Source organism: Thunnus thynnus, chromosome 1 (assembly GCF_963924715.1).
Source record: "Thunnus thynnus chromosome 1, fThuThy2.1, whole genome shotgun sequence".
In the NCBI taxonomy this organism is placed as follows: Eukaryota; Metazoa; Chordata; class Actinopteri; order Scombriformes; family Scombridae; genus Thunnus; species Thunnus thynnus.
Genome location: NC_089517.1, coordinates 17,105,664 through 17,124,733, shown reverse-complemented (window position 1 = coordinate 17,124,733; position 19,070 = coordinate 17,105,664). Strand labels below are relative to the sequence as shown.

Sequence of the window (19,070 nt, the reverse complement as noted above, 5' to 3'; positions counted from 1 at the left end):
AACATTAACAATGGCTCTGCTCTATTCAAGTGTCCCAGGAAGTCATGACTGTATGACAGTTACCTGACAACACACAGCACAATACCAGGAGCCTGAGACTGAAGCAGCTCAAAGGAATTCAGCCATCATTAAGTTCATTATTTACACCTGTGCTTTTCTACACGTCAAAATGTCTTCTGTGAAAAAGGCTGGCTGCTTTCAATGACGATGACTTCTAACATGAATTCCTTTTGTTGAATGGATCCGTATACTTAAATGAGACCAAGACACTGTAAAAGATAAACAATCCATGCTGGATCAAATTATAGTGTATAACACTGATATAACAGATTATCAGATGTCTATGAAACTTGGGTAATCTAGGAAACCTTTACAGTTCTGGTAAAGGGAATTGTTGCTATAATGTTACACTTATATTAAATCACAAAACAGCAGATTGACAGTTTCAGGATTTTGTGAGCAGTAATCCAGTGTGGACACTCTAAAAATGGCCACTGTTAAAACTTTTAATTGTGTGTTGTGTTGTTAACAAAAGTTGTACTATAATATTTACCACAACACTGTCAGGGGCATTCTCATCCTCAGTAACAGGTTATATTTGAATTCATATTTCAACCCATTCATATTAGTTGATAGTCAATAGTTGGTTATCATTTAATGATTTGTCCCTCATGTTCTTGCACTATAGTGTACATCGTGGTTGTTTGTTGTCCTTCTGTGCTGTGACTGAGGAAGGCTCCAACAGACAATAGGCTGCTCACAGGCTGATGACTAAGGAAGGCAACCCGTGGAGGAGTCGTTATGGCAACAGAAGCTTGCCAAACAGACTGTGTTGAAATTGGACAAGTATGAACACACGATCAAACCCCCCCCCCCCCCCCTTCCCCTTCTCTTTCTCTCTGCTCCCATATGACATTTTAGGCATAGGATCTTTGCAGCAAAACCATGCTTGTGGTGGGGAAGGTTTTTGTGCAGCGAGGTCAATTCAACACACCGGGCTGCATCAGCACTTTACCTACAGGTCTACTAATCAATATCAGGATATCCTAATCCCACTGAGATCACTGTAATAGCTGGGTCCCTAATTGTCTTCTAGTATGTGGGGTTTTTAATGGTATTGTGACCTTTTTTCAGTGTCATTAAGTTGAAAACAAAACAACACGTCTGAAATTTAGTGTTTATTTCTTCAGTGGAGGAAACAACATAATGATATGGATAATCCTGCATGGTTAACGTTGAAAGAATTGTTATTAAAGCTGCAATGATTAACAAAAAAAAAATAACCGCCAACTGTTTAGATAATTAATTCATCATTTCAGTCATTTTTTTTAAAGCAAAAATGCAAAGATTCTCTGGTTCCAACTTCTGACGTAAATGTTTTCTGTCTGTTTCTGACAGTAAACTGAATATCTTTGGGTTGTGGATTGTTGGTCGGGACAAAATAAACAGTGATTGTCATTTTTCACCATTTTCTGACTTATTGAAGACCAAACAACTAATCAATTAATTGAGAAAACTGACAGATCAATCGATGATGAACATATTATGGAACTAGTTGATAACCAGTCCAACTCACAAAATTGTTGGGACCAAGTACAAGTCAAAATATAACAGTAACAAACAGTAACCATCTTTTTCTTAAAATATCTTAACATTGTCGTATTTTTTTCAGTTCAAAACAGCTTTTTCTAATGAGCACCAACTTGTGCTCAAAAAGGTGCAATTATTACTGCAACTGTGTGGTATGTGGGAGGCACAAACAGAAGAAGAGTACTTTGGTGTAGAGCAGACACGAAGCATAAACAGACTATCCTGAATTCTTGGCACTTAGTTCTTAACGAGACAAAATGATGGAGTGGTGATGAAGCACATCTGACAAAACTGTATGTTGCTTGTCTCATTTTCAATAAATATGCAGCAGCTACAATAGAAACAGAAGATGCAAAACAGCAAAAATACATACAATTAATGGTTGAATACATTTTTAAGGAGGTGGTCATGTAGAGATCCAATCATACCTGTTCTGTTGAACCGGTGCATCAGGTCTATGTACATGTATGTGCAAAACAACGTGATTGTCTGATCAACAATATAAGACAATTTGGTAACAGATATCGGTACAAACCCTCTTAATTCCCTTAGTATTTATTGTAGGTCTGGCACATTTTAAAGTGTCCGCACAAATGTCCTGTCAGAAAGGTCTTCCTTTCAGTCATCCATCCATAAGGTGCCATTCTTTTGTCAGATTTTTGTTTTAGTGTGACATAATGACGATGACAATATCAAGGAGGTGTAATCTCTCAGTTTTTATGAATGAGAGGTACCAGATATTAAGAGGCTGGTGGAGAACAGGATTTCTCTCCCGTGCTGGATTGTAGTGTTGTTCGTTTGGTAAGGCGAGAGGGGGTTTCATCTGTGTTCAGTCAACGATGGCAGACAAGAGAGCCATGACAGCCACGCCGCAGAAAATGAGCAGGATCTGCAGTAGGGAGTGCCTGTAAAGAAAAAGAACAAATGGAAATTCAAGAAATATGCCATCTGCCCCTTTTTCACACCACTGAACTCATTACGCATTTCAGACAAAAGATATACCATGTTTGACTCTTTGAAAAAACATTCAGCATACCTTAAACTGGACTCCTCTAGCAGGTCAGGCACCACATTCACCAAGGCTATGTAGAGAAAGCCTCCAGAGGTGAAAGGCAGTATCCAGGCAGTAGCATTTTCTAAAAACAGAAGGAAAAGACTTACAATTGATTCTGGCAGCTCTAAAAAAGTCTCAATGATGTATTCATAAATCCTATAGAGAACTGGTCCAAACTTACCTGTGCCTTTTGGTGACTGAGCGCACAGAGCGAAGCAGGCTCCTAAGACCCCGACCAGCGCCGTGTACAGCTGCATGCGAGCAGCACTCCACCGGTCGAAGCCAGCCCGCAGGAGAATAGCGAAGTCTCCCACCTGCAGGGGAAAGACAGTTCTCACATCACAGGAATGGCTAAACCTGTATGTAGCCTGTTTACATGCACTGTAGCAATCTGATGATTCCCTCCAACTTTTAGCTAAGACAAACATAACATCTTAAAGTAAACCATGAATTTAAACATTATACTGTACAATTTAATCTCACCTCATGCGGGATTTCATGGAGCAGGATGGCAAAGGTGGTGAGGAACCCAACCTGCAAGCAAAGTCTCATTAATACAGTTCTGTCTTACTCGGTAAAGGAGAGCACTCATCCTTATTAGGGGCTCGGGAGCACTACAGTAAGTGCTGAGCTCAACATGCTCAGCTTTCAGTACAAGTGCAAAGGAGGAAGATGTAAAAGAAAGTAAAAAACAAAAAACCTTTAAAGAGATGTGTAGACCTCTAAAAAGTTGACATTGTTACACATGAAGGACATGGTGAGACTTAATGCTGTAAATTAAAATTACATTATCATTTCATTGTTTGTTTAACAAAAGTTTAAATTGTAAAAAAAAAGTTTTTTTAGCCACAGAAGATTTATAGTAAATGTGAAATGTGCACAAAAATTTGGGAATTAAAGACAAGGGTATAATGTAGCCTGATGAATAAATAATGAAATTACCGTTTTATCCAACAAGCATGTAAAAAGCTCATGTAATCACAATATCAGTGTCATCAAATCAGTAAGGTGGGCAGGAACAAAAATCCACATCTGAAGGTGAATTTAAACGAATGAGCTTCTAAGCCACATAAAGCTAATTTGGTACTAGCAATGACCGTCTCCCTTAAGAATAAAGTATGTAAATTATCCATTCTGAATTAAAAACTGTGAACTTGTTCGTGTGTAATCAACACTGCCTTGATACAGAATTATTTTCATACAGCATTTGGTTGTGGCAAATTCACAATGTGATTCATGCGCATTAGAGTAAACAGAAAACACTGGTCAGATGTCTTGTATGTGTATGTTTGAGACATCTAGTTAACTTCCTCTCTGGCACGTTGATCCATAGTTCATGCTGCTAGCCTTATGTCTCTCCAGCTGGACTCTCTCCTTCCCACAGCTACAATATACAGTAATCTACTGAAGTGATATAAATCCCTGTTACTGCAGTTTAAAGTGCAGCTTTTTTTAACAAGCCCGTAACATAATACAACATGACAAGAAACTGAAACTGTAAAAGTTTGTTGTATCCTGTATGAAAGCCCACTGAGTGGTCTTTTAAGACTGTGGCCATACTGATACAACAAGTCTATTGCTGTGTCAGTGGGTGTTTATATGCTGCCAAACACTGTACTCACAACAGGAATAGCGTTCCTCTTTGGCCATTTTGCAGCTTAATATTCAACCTTTATGTGCGAGCAACCAAATTTGAGCCATAAGTATTCATAGCATTCTCATATTCAGTCCGATGTTGCCTCCTTGTTAATCATTTTCTTTGGGGCAAGATTTCGAGTTTCCTCTAACTAACATCTGGAATATAGAAGGGCTTTAAACCTTTATTTCACTAAACTATTAGATTTCTTTGTGATTATAAATGATTCTTGGTTGCTGGTCAGAGTGAGTAATAATTAAGGGGTCATCATTGATGACAATAACGTCTATTTAAAGCACCGTATTTCACATAATTATCCTACATGTTGATGGACAGCCTAGTGTCAATTTATGCACTATACTTAAAAGATCATCAGTTCATGATTGTTTGCCAATTTGATCCACAGCCGAAAAAAGCCATTTAACCTGTAATTACATTCTATAAAAACCTGGAATTCATGTATAAATATGCATGATGACGGCCTACGTGTAAATGCATTCATATTTTCATGTATGAGTCATTTGTTGAACCAGTGCGGTTAGAAATGTACATGTATTCAGCATGAACCTTGCACACCGTTGAAAAGTGAAACCCTAAATCAGCATTATGCTATCGCAGTTTGAAAACATTTTTTCTTCTCAGTAGTTTTGTTTACAGTTTCATTTTCACTGTGAAATGTATTGGCTTCTAATTCAATTGCTGACTGTAGCTTAATGTAATGTACACATACAGCAATGACAAACAAATATAGACATTGTAAAGGGAAATTATTTGTAGTCTTGACTTTATTACAGCTCCTTACCTTCTTGCTGACCAAGAAACTCCCTGCTACTGCCAGTCCATGGGTGAAGTTGTCGATACAGTTGGCCAGCAGGTTTAGGTACCCACTCGTCTGTGACACATGAAACATAATGCCATTGTTATTCGTGTTACCTTTGATTAGTCAGAAGTAAGAAACTTAAGGTCAACAGGAGTCTAAAATGTTAATTGCCTGCGTGTATTCATCCAAAAGTTGTAATGACATGAATGACAACTTGCAAGACTTTAATCTCGACTGAGTATTTTGTTAATTAGATGTTATTTATCTCCTTGACCTTTTCTTTTTATTTTGTGATTTTTGATCAACTATTTTTCAGACTTTCGAGACACTTTTCAGTGATGCATTAAGTTTGATCTTTGTTTTTTAGTTGTTGTTGTTTTCAAACTGAACATTTTTGTTGATCCCTAAGTCATGTTGTGATTCATTCCCTTCTCTCTTTTCTCCATTGTTACAAAGAAAAACAGATGTTCTACTTAAATGGACCTAACAGAAGTGCTTGTCTGATGGCCGAACGCCCTCCTCCATCAAATTCCTGACACTTGTGTGTACAACTTAGTACTGCCTTCCAGGAGAGACCATCAGAAAGTGTGTGCTGTTATCCCCATATTTTAACGTGGCTATTCAGAGCAGCTATAAACACTTCCTTTAGGTTTTCTGTTAAGTTACATATTATTTAGTCCACTGTCAGTTTCCTGGTTGGCTCTGTTTTGATTATCTATAGTATGTCTATAAGGTGTCACTGAGATGAGGGAGAGCCAGTCGCACTATTTTGTCTATTTATAACTAATGATATGACTCAATTTGGAAGATCCGAAATTCAGAAATAACTCTCTTACATAATCAACCCATACCAAGAATTTACCCCCAGCAGTGTCTCTATTGTTTTTTTTTTAAACTTGTTGCATACCTTAATTTTCTCTGATCTTTCCGGCAGACTCTGTTGCTTGGAGGATTTCCATGACTCAGCATGGTGTCCATTTCTGAGTGATACCACTGCTTTTCCACTGAAAACTGAATCAGACTGTTTCTGTAGATAGAAAAGGAAGAAAAAAGATGACAATGAACATGTTGTCCCCTTGTGCACCCTTTTTTTAAAAAATTTTTTTTAACATATTTTGTTAAAGTTAAAATGTTTGTTAAAGTTTTCATAAATAATCTATATGTTCCCATCACTCATCAGTGTCCACACTCAGCAATATTAGAGATGCACCGATTGACCTGCCGATTGTGATTTTGTCCGATTGTGATTTTCTTTCTTTCTAGAACTATAATTGTTTACTGTAATTCTTTAATGGAAAATTCAATTGTATGTTCAAAATAAAACATTGTTCATATAAAATATAAAACATGAACACAGTATTTGGTTTTCTAACAACATGATGAACTTTTTGGTCATCATATCTAGATTAATAATATTTATCAGTTGTATTAATTCAAATTTACTACTTTATATTTTTCCTACAGATTGAAACACACAGCAGGATTCATGTCAGTGTGTCAGATAATGAGAAGGAAGTTAAATTAAATATAATAATAATATAATAATATAACAAAAACAGCAGCAGTACTAACAGCAGAGCCACACCTCAGTTGATTTTCAATAAAAGATTAATGTAAGACTTTTAATTTTACCTTACCTTAAAAGGTAAAATCACTTGGTTTCAGGTAAACTGTAAACAGCTGAACACGTCCCGGCGTGTAAACTCCATGTTATATATAGGCTATTTTGGGCTGGACAGACTCACCATCTGTCCCATCTTGACCAGACCCAGGATGGTGCGGGTGTAGCCTGTGTTCAGGCCGCTGTCTGAGCCCTGCCTCTTGGTGTTCGTGATGACGGTGTGCGACATGTTGCCAGTAAATAAAACGGGTAAATTAATGTTTTAAACAAGTTAAAAACTGCAGCTGAAGTGCTGTAACGTTACCAGTCAATGGCAGGTCTCTGCTGCAGTTCATATCATTTAGTTTTAGCATGTGTGTGTGTGTGTGGTTGTGACCTTACTGTCTGTGCCACTCTGTGTGCAATGCAAACCATAATGCGGCTATGTGCGACACGTGTGTAAATTTAACCAGCAAAAAGTCGGATATGTGAGACTGATCGGGGCCGGTCACCGGTCGTGGCCAATGGGCAGAAAACTGCCTGTTTTCGATGGGTGGTCGATCAATCAGTGCATCTCAAAGTAATATGCCATTAAGTTGTCTCCCCTAAGGAGACATATTGCCCACTCTGGCCACTGACAACATCAGTGTAACTAAAACCAGTAAGTTAATGGTAGCCTGCAAAAGGCTCATTTTCATCTAATGGCAGCAGAACAAATGTTCAGGGTAATACTGTAAAAACTTTAATTATTTTTCTCATTTCTTACACATGCAGTAATAATCAGTCATGTGTACTTTTGCCTTTTTTACAGACATACCATACAAACCCATAAATTCCAGCGCTAGTGTTCCACATCTTCATATTTTAAATATGTTAAATACACAAGAAGAGATCTATTCATTTCAGAGTAGCCTCCTTTTTCCGAGAACAGCCAACTTCCCTGTTCCTTCATTCAGAAACCACTTACGTTGCCATTTAGACTGATAGTCAAATTAAGCTAGAGGGAAATAGCCTGCTGTCCGCTGGATGTGGTGCGGAAATGTTTGCTCCACGTCTATGATTGTAGTATGAGGAAGTAATAAAGTGTGATGAATTTTCAGGGCTATCAATCTCCTCCTGCTGTAAAACAGATGGGAGCAAAGTTGTCATTGCAAAAACACAAAGATGTTCAGCTGTCTACAGTATTTGAATCTTTTGATAAAATAAGTCTAAACGCAGTATTTTAAAGGATAACCTTTCTCTCTCACACAAGCACACTCTGTCACACTCTGTCCCTGTCTTTTGTTGCCTCTGTCTATAAGCCGAGTGTTCTCCAGTGGACACTGAAATGGCTAAAGCAGCTGCTTCACCCCGGCACTATAAATAGACACCAGTGGAGGAGCTGAGCCATGGATTCCAATCTCCTCCCTCACTGGCACTATAAAGACAGGAAGGAGGATGAAACAGTCTTTCCAAACATACTCCGACCAGCCATTCATGCCTACAAAGAAGCGATGTGTTAAATGGTTGTGTTTGTCCATCTTGCAGAGTCATAGTTCATGTTCTATTATTTCTAAACAACAAACTTTAATGCTGATTAAGACAAGCATCACATTTTCACACCAGTTAGCACGCTGATTAAATCATAAACATGAACAGCTGTTTCAACCCAGTACACAGTAGAGACACAATATGTCATAAGGTTTGGGTTGCTCATTCATCAACATCCATTTCACAGTCATTTATACTGAGGTGATATTAACGGAACAGTTTGACTTTTTAGAAACACACTTAAGATCGATACCATTCATATGTGTATATGATAAATATGTAGAGAGCCAGCAGCATGTTAGCTTAGCTTAGCATAAAGACTTGAAGCAGTGGGAAACAGCTAGCCTGGCTGTGTTCAAAGGTAACAAAATCCGCCTACAACCACCTCTAAAGCACACCAATTAAAAAGTTATATCTTGTTTATTCAGTCTGTACAAAAACTCAAGTGTGAAAACTACACATTGTGCTGTTACAGGGGATATATATCAGACTATTTCTTGGCTGGGCACAATAACTTCCTGGAGACAACAAGACATGAGAAGTGGTATCGATCTTCTCATCTAATTCTTGGCAAGAAAGCAAAAACACGCATTTCCCAAAATGACAGACTACTCCTTTAAACTCTTCTTTGTATGAAGAGATCACAGATAGGCCAGTTGTCAGTCATCCAATGCTACAGTCACCAAAACACTGATACCACTGACAGAAATATGTAGACCAAGCACAAACCATGAAAACAAAAATATGTGAAGACTTGTGTTAACATGTTTGTGTGCACTCCAGCAGACCCCAGTGAGGATTTTCCTCTAAAAAACATACTATTTATACAATTGCTGAAATACTTACGGCAGAGTTAGAATTCATGTCTGAATGTGAAGGCGGATCCTCGTGGCTGTCTTGGTCTGGGAACATCTTCTCCAGGAGAAGGAAGGCCAGCAGGCCAGTGATTACCCACAGGCCCTGGGTCTTGTAGTGGTTGTGTTTACCAGCTAGAGGGGGAACAGAGAGAAGAGTGGGTGAGCAAATAAAGTAAGTGACAGCTGAGCTGCAGCATTAGACCACTATTTTAGTGGTAAACAAAACAATACTGTTTCACATAACTAGCAAACGAAAATTGCTGAGAAAAACCACTGTATTACTACTTCCTTCTCACCTGCTGTATGTTACATGAGTATAAATAATATGAAAAAAGAATATTGACATTTCAAGTAATTAATTAAGTAATTTATTTAAAAATCATATCATATATGAACAGATTCTGCCCCTGAGGTTTATGAGTTTGACATGACACTTTGTACTAGAACTATCCTACTGTCATATATGTTTGAGAGGTAAGAAAGGGTCAAAATACATAATAAATACTTCAAATTCAAAAAGGTGATGTCACTGATGGAAAGGAGACCGACCTAAAGAGCCAGAGAGCGCCCACGCCTCAGGAAGGAGGTGAAGGAATACATCGCCAAGGAGACCACCAATAGCAAAGCTCAAAAGCTTCTTCAGTTTCTGGCATCCAGCTGAGGAAACACAAAGAAAGAGTGAAGAAAAGTAGCAATTACTGTATAGTATGATTAATGGAGATCTGTAGAGTAATTTCATGTGATCGTCTTTCATTTTGGCTTCAGATCACAACCACAAACAAGCATTTACAGCTCTTCAGTGCCTTTCACTTTTTTTTTTTAAATGACACCTTTTCTACTGATTAATTTATCATTTCTTAACCAATAAAACAGGACACACACAAATGCACTAAAGTGTCTCTGACTCAGTCTATTAATACACATGATTACTGATGTGTTCCACTAAATGTTTTTATTCTTTTAAGAGTTCCCTTGGTAATGACTAACCTTCTGTCGGGACTACACTTGAAAGCCCACGGCCTGAAATACATCTGGAATGCCACGTTCCTATGGGTGGGGCCGCTGAAGAGGCCTCAGGCTGACCTAACTGAGGCTTGCTTATTGAAGCATGATAGTGTCAGTAATAAGATGAATATGACATTACCAGATTTATTTTAAATGTTAAAGTAAGATATATGATGCTGCAGTGATTACTTAAACTTGCAAATTACAACTGCTATTACATAGACAGTTAAAACAGGAGATGCCCAGTACAAATATTTTGTAATAATGATTAGTGCACATTGATGTCTGCTACAGTGTCTGTTGTAGCCACACTAATGGTGTTGCTCTTTGTCGATGGCAATGTCTGTCTGTCAGTCCACCACTTTGTTCCAACCTAAAATACAACTACTACTGGATGGTTTGCCATGAAATTGGAACAGATATCCACGATATCCAGATAAAACTAATGTAATTCCAATTAGCTGTAATTTGTGTTTACTTTTGGACATACTAGCTAAACATCAGCTGTTAGCATTTTGAGCCTCACAGGGCCACTAGCGTGACTGTAGACTCCTAAGGCCAGGTTACGCTGTAGGAGAATAAGTTTGTACAACGTGTCGTCTGGCACAAGTGTTTATAGCTGTTCTGAACAGCCACTTTCTAAGTCTGCCATTATAGAGAGGGGTGTGACACGCTAATTGTTAAAATATGGGGATAGTGGTGCATATTTTCAGACAGTATCTTCTGGAAGGCATTCATTGTGTTGCACTAGGTTGTAAACAAAATATGTGACAAAAATAGTTGAAGACTAATAAATAAAAAATAACCTTAATTAAGCTAGAATTCATGGGTGGGCTTTGGATCAGATTGCACAGGAGTTTTGCTTTTGTTTCCATTTATTCCTCCAACACTAAACCTCTGTCACATCACTGCTTTGTATCCTGGTGACCTCATTCATCCCACAAGTGGAAATGTCAACACCTGATCAAGCCCCTCAAAGAGCAGAACAACACACGTGCATTCCACTGCATGTGTTTCTCCGTGTGTTTAATGCACAAACATGCAATGGAGTGCACGTGGCCAGCATGCGGTCACCGCTAAAGGAAGCAGCAGGTTTCCAGGAAGATCAAATGTCCATTTCATGGGATCCTGAAGGTTGTACACCATATAAAACTTAAGTAGACAGTGCAGCTGGGTCTGGGACTGGTTATCAGGAGGGTGTTTTCAGGTATATAATTGTGAAAGTGTGAGAATGATATAGCTCACCCTGACTGCAGTCCCTGCAATGCATAGTACATATGAACCAAGAACATGATGGAACATGATACATTCTGTTGGGCTAATGACGCAGAGATATTTCCCTCTTTCACTACGCACATTTGAACTCTTAAGTCGTCTTCTTCTCATACTGCAGACTTTTGTTAGTTTATATTTGACCTTTAGCATTTGTGTGGATGTGAATGCGTTAAAAATACAAAGCCTTTTTTTAATGCTGACATTAAAAATAGTCTTAGTATTACTATGACTGTGAACCTTGGTTTCATAGCAGCTGTGAAAGCTTAGTACATGGACACAGAATATGACTGATTCCTCCTGTTTGGAAAGTTACTCAGATATCATGATGCATCATTGATGGTTGTCAGTATATTTTTATTCAGAGCAAAACATTGTGATAAGACTTGTATTGTGATTCACTGGCATAATTAGGTCACACATTACCATCTCTTACCTTCTGTTTTGAGGGCTGCTCCTGCTTCAATGGGAATGACAAGCAGGGGGAAAATCCCACTGAGGCCTACAACAACTGAGCCCACCAGAGATAAGAGCCAAACATGAGCTTGTTCGCTGGCTAAGAAGTCTGCTACTGCCTGGAGGCCTGGGAGGTCATCTGTCAGGATGGGGCCTGGTCCTGCAGCTGTGGCCGTAGCATGAGCCATAGATGTTTGTGTCATCTTCTGGCTGCTTGATGCTCCCCTGGAGGTCAGCATCAGCAGGGTAACTGTGATAAACTGAGTAACTACAGCCCAGCTGGGCCTCTTACAGCTTCCACCTTTCATCCGTCCCACGGTCCAGAAAGCACGTGCAACCAGTAAAGCTGTAAGAAGAGCACAATGTCAGACAAACGTGCCTCTGCAGCAACTTTGCATGTATTCAAAATTAAAATATGCATTAAATTAGGGCCGCAATTAAAGATTATTCTCATCATCAAAAAATCATGTCTGTTAATTGGTTTGTTAAATGTCAGAAAATTGTGAGAAATGCCTGTCACAGTTTCCTAAAGCCCAAGGTGACATCAAGTTTGTTTTGTCTGACTAACAGTGTAAAATCCAAACATATCCAGCAGTTGAGGAAACAATAGACAAAACTCTTCTTTGTTTTGAGAAGCTGCAGCATTTATTAATGTAAAGTACAGGCTACAGTGTAACACTTTACTGCCAGATTTTATATATATATTAGCAGTTAGTGGATCACAACATTCACGGTTTGGATGTTTGTTTAAATTACTGGACCTTAAATTTAATTATACTGCACCACCAAGAAAGAGCAGTTTCCCCTGATTCACATAATCTATAACACTTGATACTCACTGAAAGAATAAGCTCAGAATTGGCAAAAATATGAAACTATGTTGAAGGTGCTTCTTTGTCTATGTAGGTGTTAGAGGGTTAAACACAGACAAAATTGAGCAAATTAATGATAATAATTGTTTGTTGCAGCCCAACTTTACAGCTGAAAAATAAACTTATCAGTGCTTTTTGACCAAGTGATGGAGACTCTGTTTTTAAATGACCACATACATATCTTTCAGATTACTGATTACAGATCACCATCTTTTATGATAATCCTTGTATATCTGCAATACTTATATTGGACCTGGCTGATTTATCTGTCTGTGAGCTGCAGTAAATGTGTCTAAATCACAGAGTAGGCCACTTTCTGGACATGGAAATTAGTCTGACCAGAAGTCTAACCAGCTGCATATTGTACTTAGCCAGCACAGCTGCAGACATAAGTTAAGTTTTGTGCCAGAGACAGAAAACTCCAGAAACACCAGACTGCAGTGTTTGTTTCCATTTGGCAGTCTGTTGCTTGTGGATATGTGGCCTCTTCGGGAGGGTTAGTGAAAAGTTACTGCATTACTGCAACTGGTTACTCATCTTCTGCACAAAGGTTGCAACATCTTTTAACAGGACCTATTTGTTCTGGGTGCTACAGTTAATCATTTTCCTCCCTGAGAGTTAGCAGGGCAGAGCCGTTGAGATAAAAGTCCCAGTTGACTCACAACAGTTGTGCTGGGATGTAAAACAAACAGAAAATCAAAGCTTCCGCAGTGTTAAACTAACTAACAATGCGGCAAATTAACGTTACAGAGGAAAGATTATTTTTGAAGCCGACACAGTGAACTCTAATGTCTGTGAATAAAAGTTAGCAAGCTAACGTTAGCCGGGCAAATGTACTCAGAGTAGACGCTCTCAGCTTGCTAAAGAGGTTAGCTCAGACAAACGCAGTCACTAACTCTTAACGCCTTTAACACCAAAACTAACGCCCGCTGGAGTAAGTTAGTGCTACCGGTGCGGGCCGGAAAACCTCAGCAAAATGCTAACATCAAACTACATCGTGAACGGGACGTTTTATGTTTAAATACCTTGTGATTTCGGCAGTCTTTGCACCAGTGTGTCCCTGCCATCCAGGCCGGCTAGATGAAGGCAGGCTTGCGCCGCTGAGTGTTTCCAGGCTCCCAGGCAGCGGCTGAAGGCTGAGACCCGCTAGCTGTCGGTCACCACCACGGCTTTCCCAAACAGCCACGTATCAGGATCCTAGAGGAAAAAAAAACTGTAAACAGCAGAGGAGAGTCAGGACATGGATCCCGCCCCACTAAAGAGTTCAGTTAGTTACTTCGGGGGGTGGAGGGGGGGCTAAGGAGTCAGAAATAGTTTCCACATCAATGAAAGACCTCCAGTATGTGTTTAAAAAAGTTTTATTTAAACAAAATAGTGTAGTGGAGACAGTCAAACTTATAACAGAAGTGCACATTTAGATTTAACACAGAAACTCACAGAAAGGATTCACCACATTTTTCCACAAAAGAGGTGGTGATACAATTATTGTGGACAATAAGGCCTGTCTTTGGAAATCGTGGCATCAAAGCTTAAAGGGAATACTTAAAGTAATAGTCAGCTGCCTGAATGAATATTGAAATTGTTTTTTTTTTCATTCCTTCTTCCTACTTAGCAAACAGAACTTTCTCAGTAATGATTGGTGATGCCTCTTCCTCGGTGGCCCTCTGACATGTGGTGTTCCCCAAGGCTCTATCCTTGGCCCCCTCCTGTTCTGTGCGTATATGCAGCCTCTGGGACATATAATTCATGAATACAATATTCAGTGCCATTGTTATGTTGATAATATGCAAATTTATGTCCCATTAAAGACCAGTGAAGAGGGCAATTTTCATCATTTATTATATTGTCTGTCAGAAATAAAGTGCTGGATGTCCCAAAACTTTCTCCAGCTAAATGAAAACAAAATAAAATAACCATTTTTGGTCCTCTAAAGTCTAAACAGATGTTACAGAAACATCTTAGCTCCCTGTCTACAAATCTCAAACCTGCAGCCAGAAACCTGGGTGTAAGGTTTGACAGTGAGCTCACATTTGAAAAGCAAGCCCAGTAATATTACTGAATTATTACTCCTCTACAACCCACAGCGCAGCCTGGTTTTTAGAGGAGGCAGGGTCCTTCTGGCTGTTCCTAAGTCACGGCTCAAGACTAAAGGTGACCAGACTTTTGCAGTCAAAGCCCCTCAGCTCTGGAGCTCAGTGCCTGAAGATTTGAGGCTTGCAGAAACAGTGACATTGTTTAAATCACTTCTCAAAATTGACCTTTCTAGAAAGGCTTTTATTTAATTGTTACCATAGTTTTATTTCCAACATGTCTTATCTATTTTATTACTACTGTTGTTTTATTATTATTTTATTATTTCTAGTCTTATACTAGGGGTATTTTATTCTGTTTTATTTCAATTGTCTGATTTTACTGCTTAATTGCAGAAATTAATTTTTTTTAACCATGTAAAGCACTTTGTAACTTTGTTTTGAAAAGTACTGTTTCAATAAAATGTATTATTATTGTTAGTAGCAGTAGTAGTGAAGTAGTAGCAGTAGTGAAGATCCCTTCATAATGCACTTATAATGTAAGTGATGGGGGACAATTTCCACAAGCCTCCTTCTGTGCAAAAAAAGTATTTAAAAGTGTATTTGAAGCTCATATGAAACTTCAGTCATCCAAATTAGTCAAATCAAGTAGATGTCTTTGAACATTGCAGTCTTTTTAGTGCCAAAGTTCCTTCTTTTTGTTACTACACTTCCATCGCAGCTCAACAGCAAAACACTGTCCGGGGAAATTTAAAAGGAATTTGATGCTAAAAAGAATGTCCACTTGATATCCACTTGATATGACTAACTCAGACTGCTGAAGCCTCATAAAAGCTTCAGATAAACTTTTAAATGCATTTTTGCACAAAATGACTGTGTGGACTTACTGTGGATTATGGCCCCCATCACTGAAGCATTTTAATAGCCAATATGAACAGGAGGAATGATTACAGCGAGGAAAACCTCTTTCAGTGTTCACGTGGGCACCTGACTGTTGTTTTAAAGCTATCATTTAAAGTAGTTAATGTGCACATTTAGGTAGATTTAACACACAAACTCAGATCAGATTCACCATATTTCCACATTTCTATGCTCGTACAGTAATTTGAAACATTTGTAATAAAGTAACAGTGATGAATATGACATGATATTGTCAGATTGTAACATAGATGCACCTTTCACTACACATTTTTCCCATTTCCTATAATTTATAACCTACTAACAGGTACAGGGACAATTAGCCTGCATGTGGGACAACAGCAATGTACTTTTATGTACTTTTTTGCTTTGAATTATTTTTTACCTTTGGCACAACAGTTTCCTTTGGTACAAATGAAATCCTATCTTGAGTAGGCCCTTTTTTATGAAAGATGTATTGACATGTCACATTAGCACAGTTGCTGCTTCAGTTTCAGGGTCCTGGTACTGTGCATGCTGGCTCACTGTCACACTATCATCATTGGCTTACTGGGACACCTGAATAGAAGTGAGCCATTGTTAATGTTATTATTATCACCTATGCTTTTCCTACCATGACAAGACAAAATGTTTGCTTTGAAAATTGCCTTTTTCACTGTTGAGCTGCTCCAAGATTCACAACACTTCAAATTCACAATTTTAACTAAGTTGAACAATCATATAAGCAGGTCTACTTTTTTTCCCTTGAATTTCTATATTTATCAGACCACCAGGTTTTCTTTTGAGCAGTTTGAATTTCATGACATTGGATCAAAAGCCAGTCTATTCAACAGACCATTAAAAGTGGATGTGGTTGTAACGCATTGCCAAAACTAGGGTGCCAACCCTTTTATCAATGATCCTTAAAATTCATTTGGGTTCCTCCTCCAATAATTGATTTTTTGGCCACTCATGGGAATCCAAAAAAGTTGTGATCACAAAATTGACTTATCATCAACTTTTAAGCTGATATGGTGACTTTGTTGGCAAACAGTTGCTTATTTACTCATTCAGCAAATTTACGTTCAATATTCACTCTCTTTTAGCTCTGTTCTTGTTCTTTACTAACTCCTGAGGGAAATATCTGCCTCTTTAGTTGCTAAATGGTCCACTATGTCCACCAGTGAGTCACTAACTGTGTCTGTTTGCAGTTTGATGCTGAGCAGGTAGTATACAGTTGATTTTTTGAGCTTTCTCACTGAAAACAGCTGCCTGCTGAGGCTGAAAACAACACAGTGAGAGTGAACCAAAACATTAAAGTCAGAGAGATGTTTAGCTGAAACTTGCTGCACAGCTCTGTAAAGCCAAGGGGAGCATCAGAGTCCAGTGTCATCAAGTGGTGCATTGTTAATATAAATATAAAGATAATATCTGCTTTAAGTAAGATTCATTTTTTTGTGTGTTACGAACACTGGTGGGAACACAAAAGCAGGACACAAACAACAGTGGTGGATGAAAAGATGACAGTTTATTGCAAAAGGGGAAGGGGATGAGGATGGATGACGGGGAGGAATGTCCAGTGGCTGGTGGGGAGAAGATGAGAGTAATGGCAGAGTGTGGCTTGCGTGAGCAGACTGAACGGCAGATAGGTAGGTTGGTGGAGCAGAAGAAGTGGCAGGTGAATAGTGGTCCTGGAGCACAGGGAAAACAGGATTAACAAAAATGGAACAATGCACAAGGGAAAAAGTCACTAGGAGTAGACACAGTTTGGCCTGAGTACTACCACAGAGGGTTGAACAAAAATCTGGCGATGAATGGGTGAAAAGCCAGAGTAGATATACTGCAGGATGATGAGCCTGATGGGAGACAGTTGTGTGTAATCAGCCAGGAGTCAGGAGAACCAGGGAAGGAGTGCCATGCCCACGCCACACAGACACAGAGACAGACAGGGTAAAAAGAAGGGAGGGGGAAAACACAGGAAAACACTGGGAAATGCAGGATTACAGCCGTGGCTGTAACAATTTGATATACTTTACTGTGTCCATGTTAAATCATCTTGAACTGAGAGCACTGCTGACATACCATAACTAGAAAAAAACATGAACCTACATAAGTCACAAGAGCAAACTACTAACAAATAGAAAAAAATAACCTCCAGATTCATAACAAATACATTTCTGTCAGTGAATAGAAAGGTCTACCATCAATTATTTCTCAATGGCACAATTGTATTACACTGCTGTCCAATATGTCTTGGAACAGAATCACTCAGAAATGCGTAATCGCAGGCTGCATTGAGAGTAAAATAGATAAAATAATTGAAAAAGAGTGTGAAGAAAAGATTTAGGGGACAAGTGCAGACTCTTTGGATGTTTGCATTCTGTTTAGTTGGGCAGACTTCATTCAGAATGAAGGTTGGGGGGGTGGATGAGGGACAACATACACCACTGCTGTTAAACAAGGCTTGGGAGACAGCAAATAGAGAGAGGACTTTGCACTGTTTGCTCCAGAACCTCAGCTAAAAAATGATTAGACCCAAAATATTGTAGGTACATGTTATATTCCTCACATGCCTTACATTAAAATCAAAGCTAAAGCAAAAACTGCATCAAAACAATAAAAAATTACATTGAAAAGAGAATATGTTACAGTAAAGAGTGCTGCCTTACTTGATACCAGAAACCCAGGTTGTGTTGTTTTTGACACAGGACAATATGTAGTCATGTGAGCAGGAAAATATCAAGGTAAACCACATCATTGATAGGAAGGTAGCAAACAAATAACTGATGCTACACTAGGACCCCCCATGGTTGGGTCCCTAGATGATAAGCATCCCTATCATCTCACCTCTAGCAGAGCTTCCAACACTCCAACTGTGCAAAAAGTATTCATAAGAGACCGCCTGACCACCAGGTGGTGTATGTGTGGTGTATGACATTTGCATCAAACGGCCCAGAATAAAAAAAACATCATATCATCACAGCGATTAGATTTGACATATCCTCTGTCTCAGTATTATCTTGAAATGTGTTAAGCTGATGCTGCAACTGACAAACAAAGAAAGTTTTGTAATAACATCAGTTCATCCTCAGTTGAAGTTGGCCCTTTAAAAAAAAAAAAAGCCCCGTATGTTTAAACAGTATTTGAATGGTTAAAATTGGTCTACATTTTCAGATATACTTACCACCATAATAATGATGGATAACATAAAATGGCTAAAAAGTACAAAAGTGTGATTAACAGTTTAAAACTGTTAGAAACACTCTCAGAGTAAAAGTGTCAGAGTAAAACTAACGCCGAGTACTTTGGGGATGTTGTTTTTTACATCAGTCTTTAAGTTCTCAGATTTTTAAAAATAGACTGGCTAACTGCGGCTCTGACACTCGGACTAGAGTGAGATGTGAAGATAACAAAAAAACATGATTAATATCCGCACTGAGTCATCTTTGTC

General features: G+C 38.7%; 1 protein-coding gene across 1 annotated transcript; it reads right to left on the bottom strand.

Moving 5' to 3' along the window:
* Positions 1-1,165: 1,165 nt before the first annotated feature.
* Positions 1,166-13,934, bottom strand: slc39a13 (solute carrier family 39 member 13). The gene is made up of 10 exons (XM_067587426.1): positions 13,718-13,934; positions 11,801-12,166; positions 9,637-9,744; positions 9,077-9,219; positions 6,008-6,127; positions 5,083-5,172; positions 3,128-3,178; positions 2,826-2,958; positions 2,627-2,726; positions 1,166-2,495 (listed from the first exon to the last, which is right to left on the bottom strand). The coding sequence occupies exons 2-10, from the start codon at positions 12,126-12,128 to the stop codon at positions 2,420-2,422; spliced, it is 1,149 nt and encodes a 382-aa protein (XP_067443527.1). The 5' UTR covers positions 12,129-12,166; positions 13,718-13,934; the 3' UTR covers positions 1,166-2,419.
* Positions 13,935-19,070: the final 5,136 nt, after the last annotated feature.

Excerpts from the sequence above, each read along its gene's own strand:
- slc39a13 (XM_067587426.1), bottom strand. The coding sequence starts at position 12,128 with ATGAAAGGTGGAAGCTGTAAGAGGCCCAGCTGGGCTGTAGTTACTCAG. Across the intron at positions 3,179-5,082 it reads GTTTCTTGGTCAGCAAGAAG|GTTGGGTTCCTCACCACCTT; the intron begins GTAAGGAGCTGT and ends CTTTGCTTGCAG. Across the intron at positions 2,496-2,626 it reads CTAGAGGAGTCCAGTTTAAG|GCACTCCCTACTGCAGATCC; the intron begins GTATGCTGAATG and ends TTTTCTTTACAG.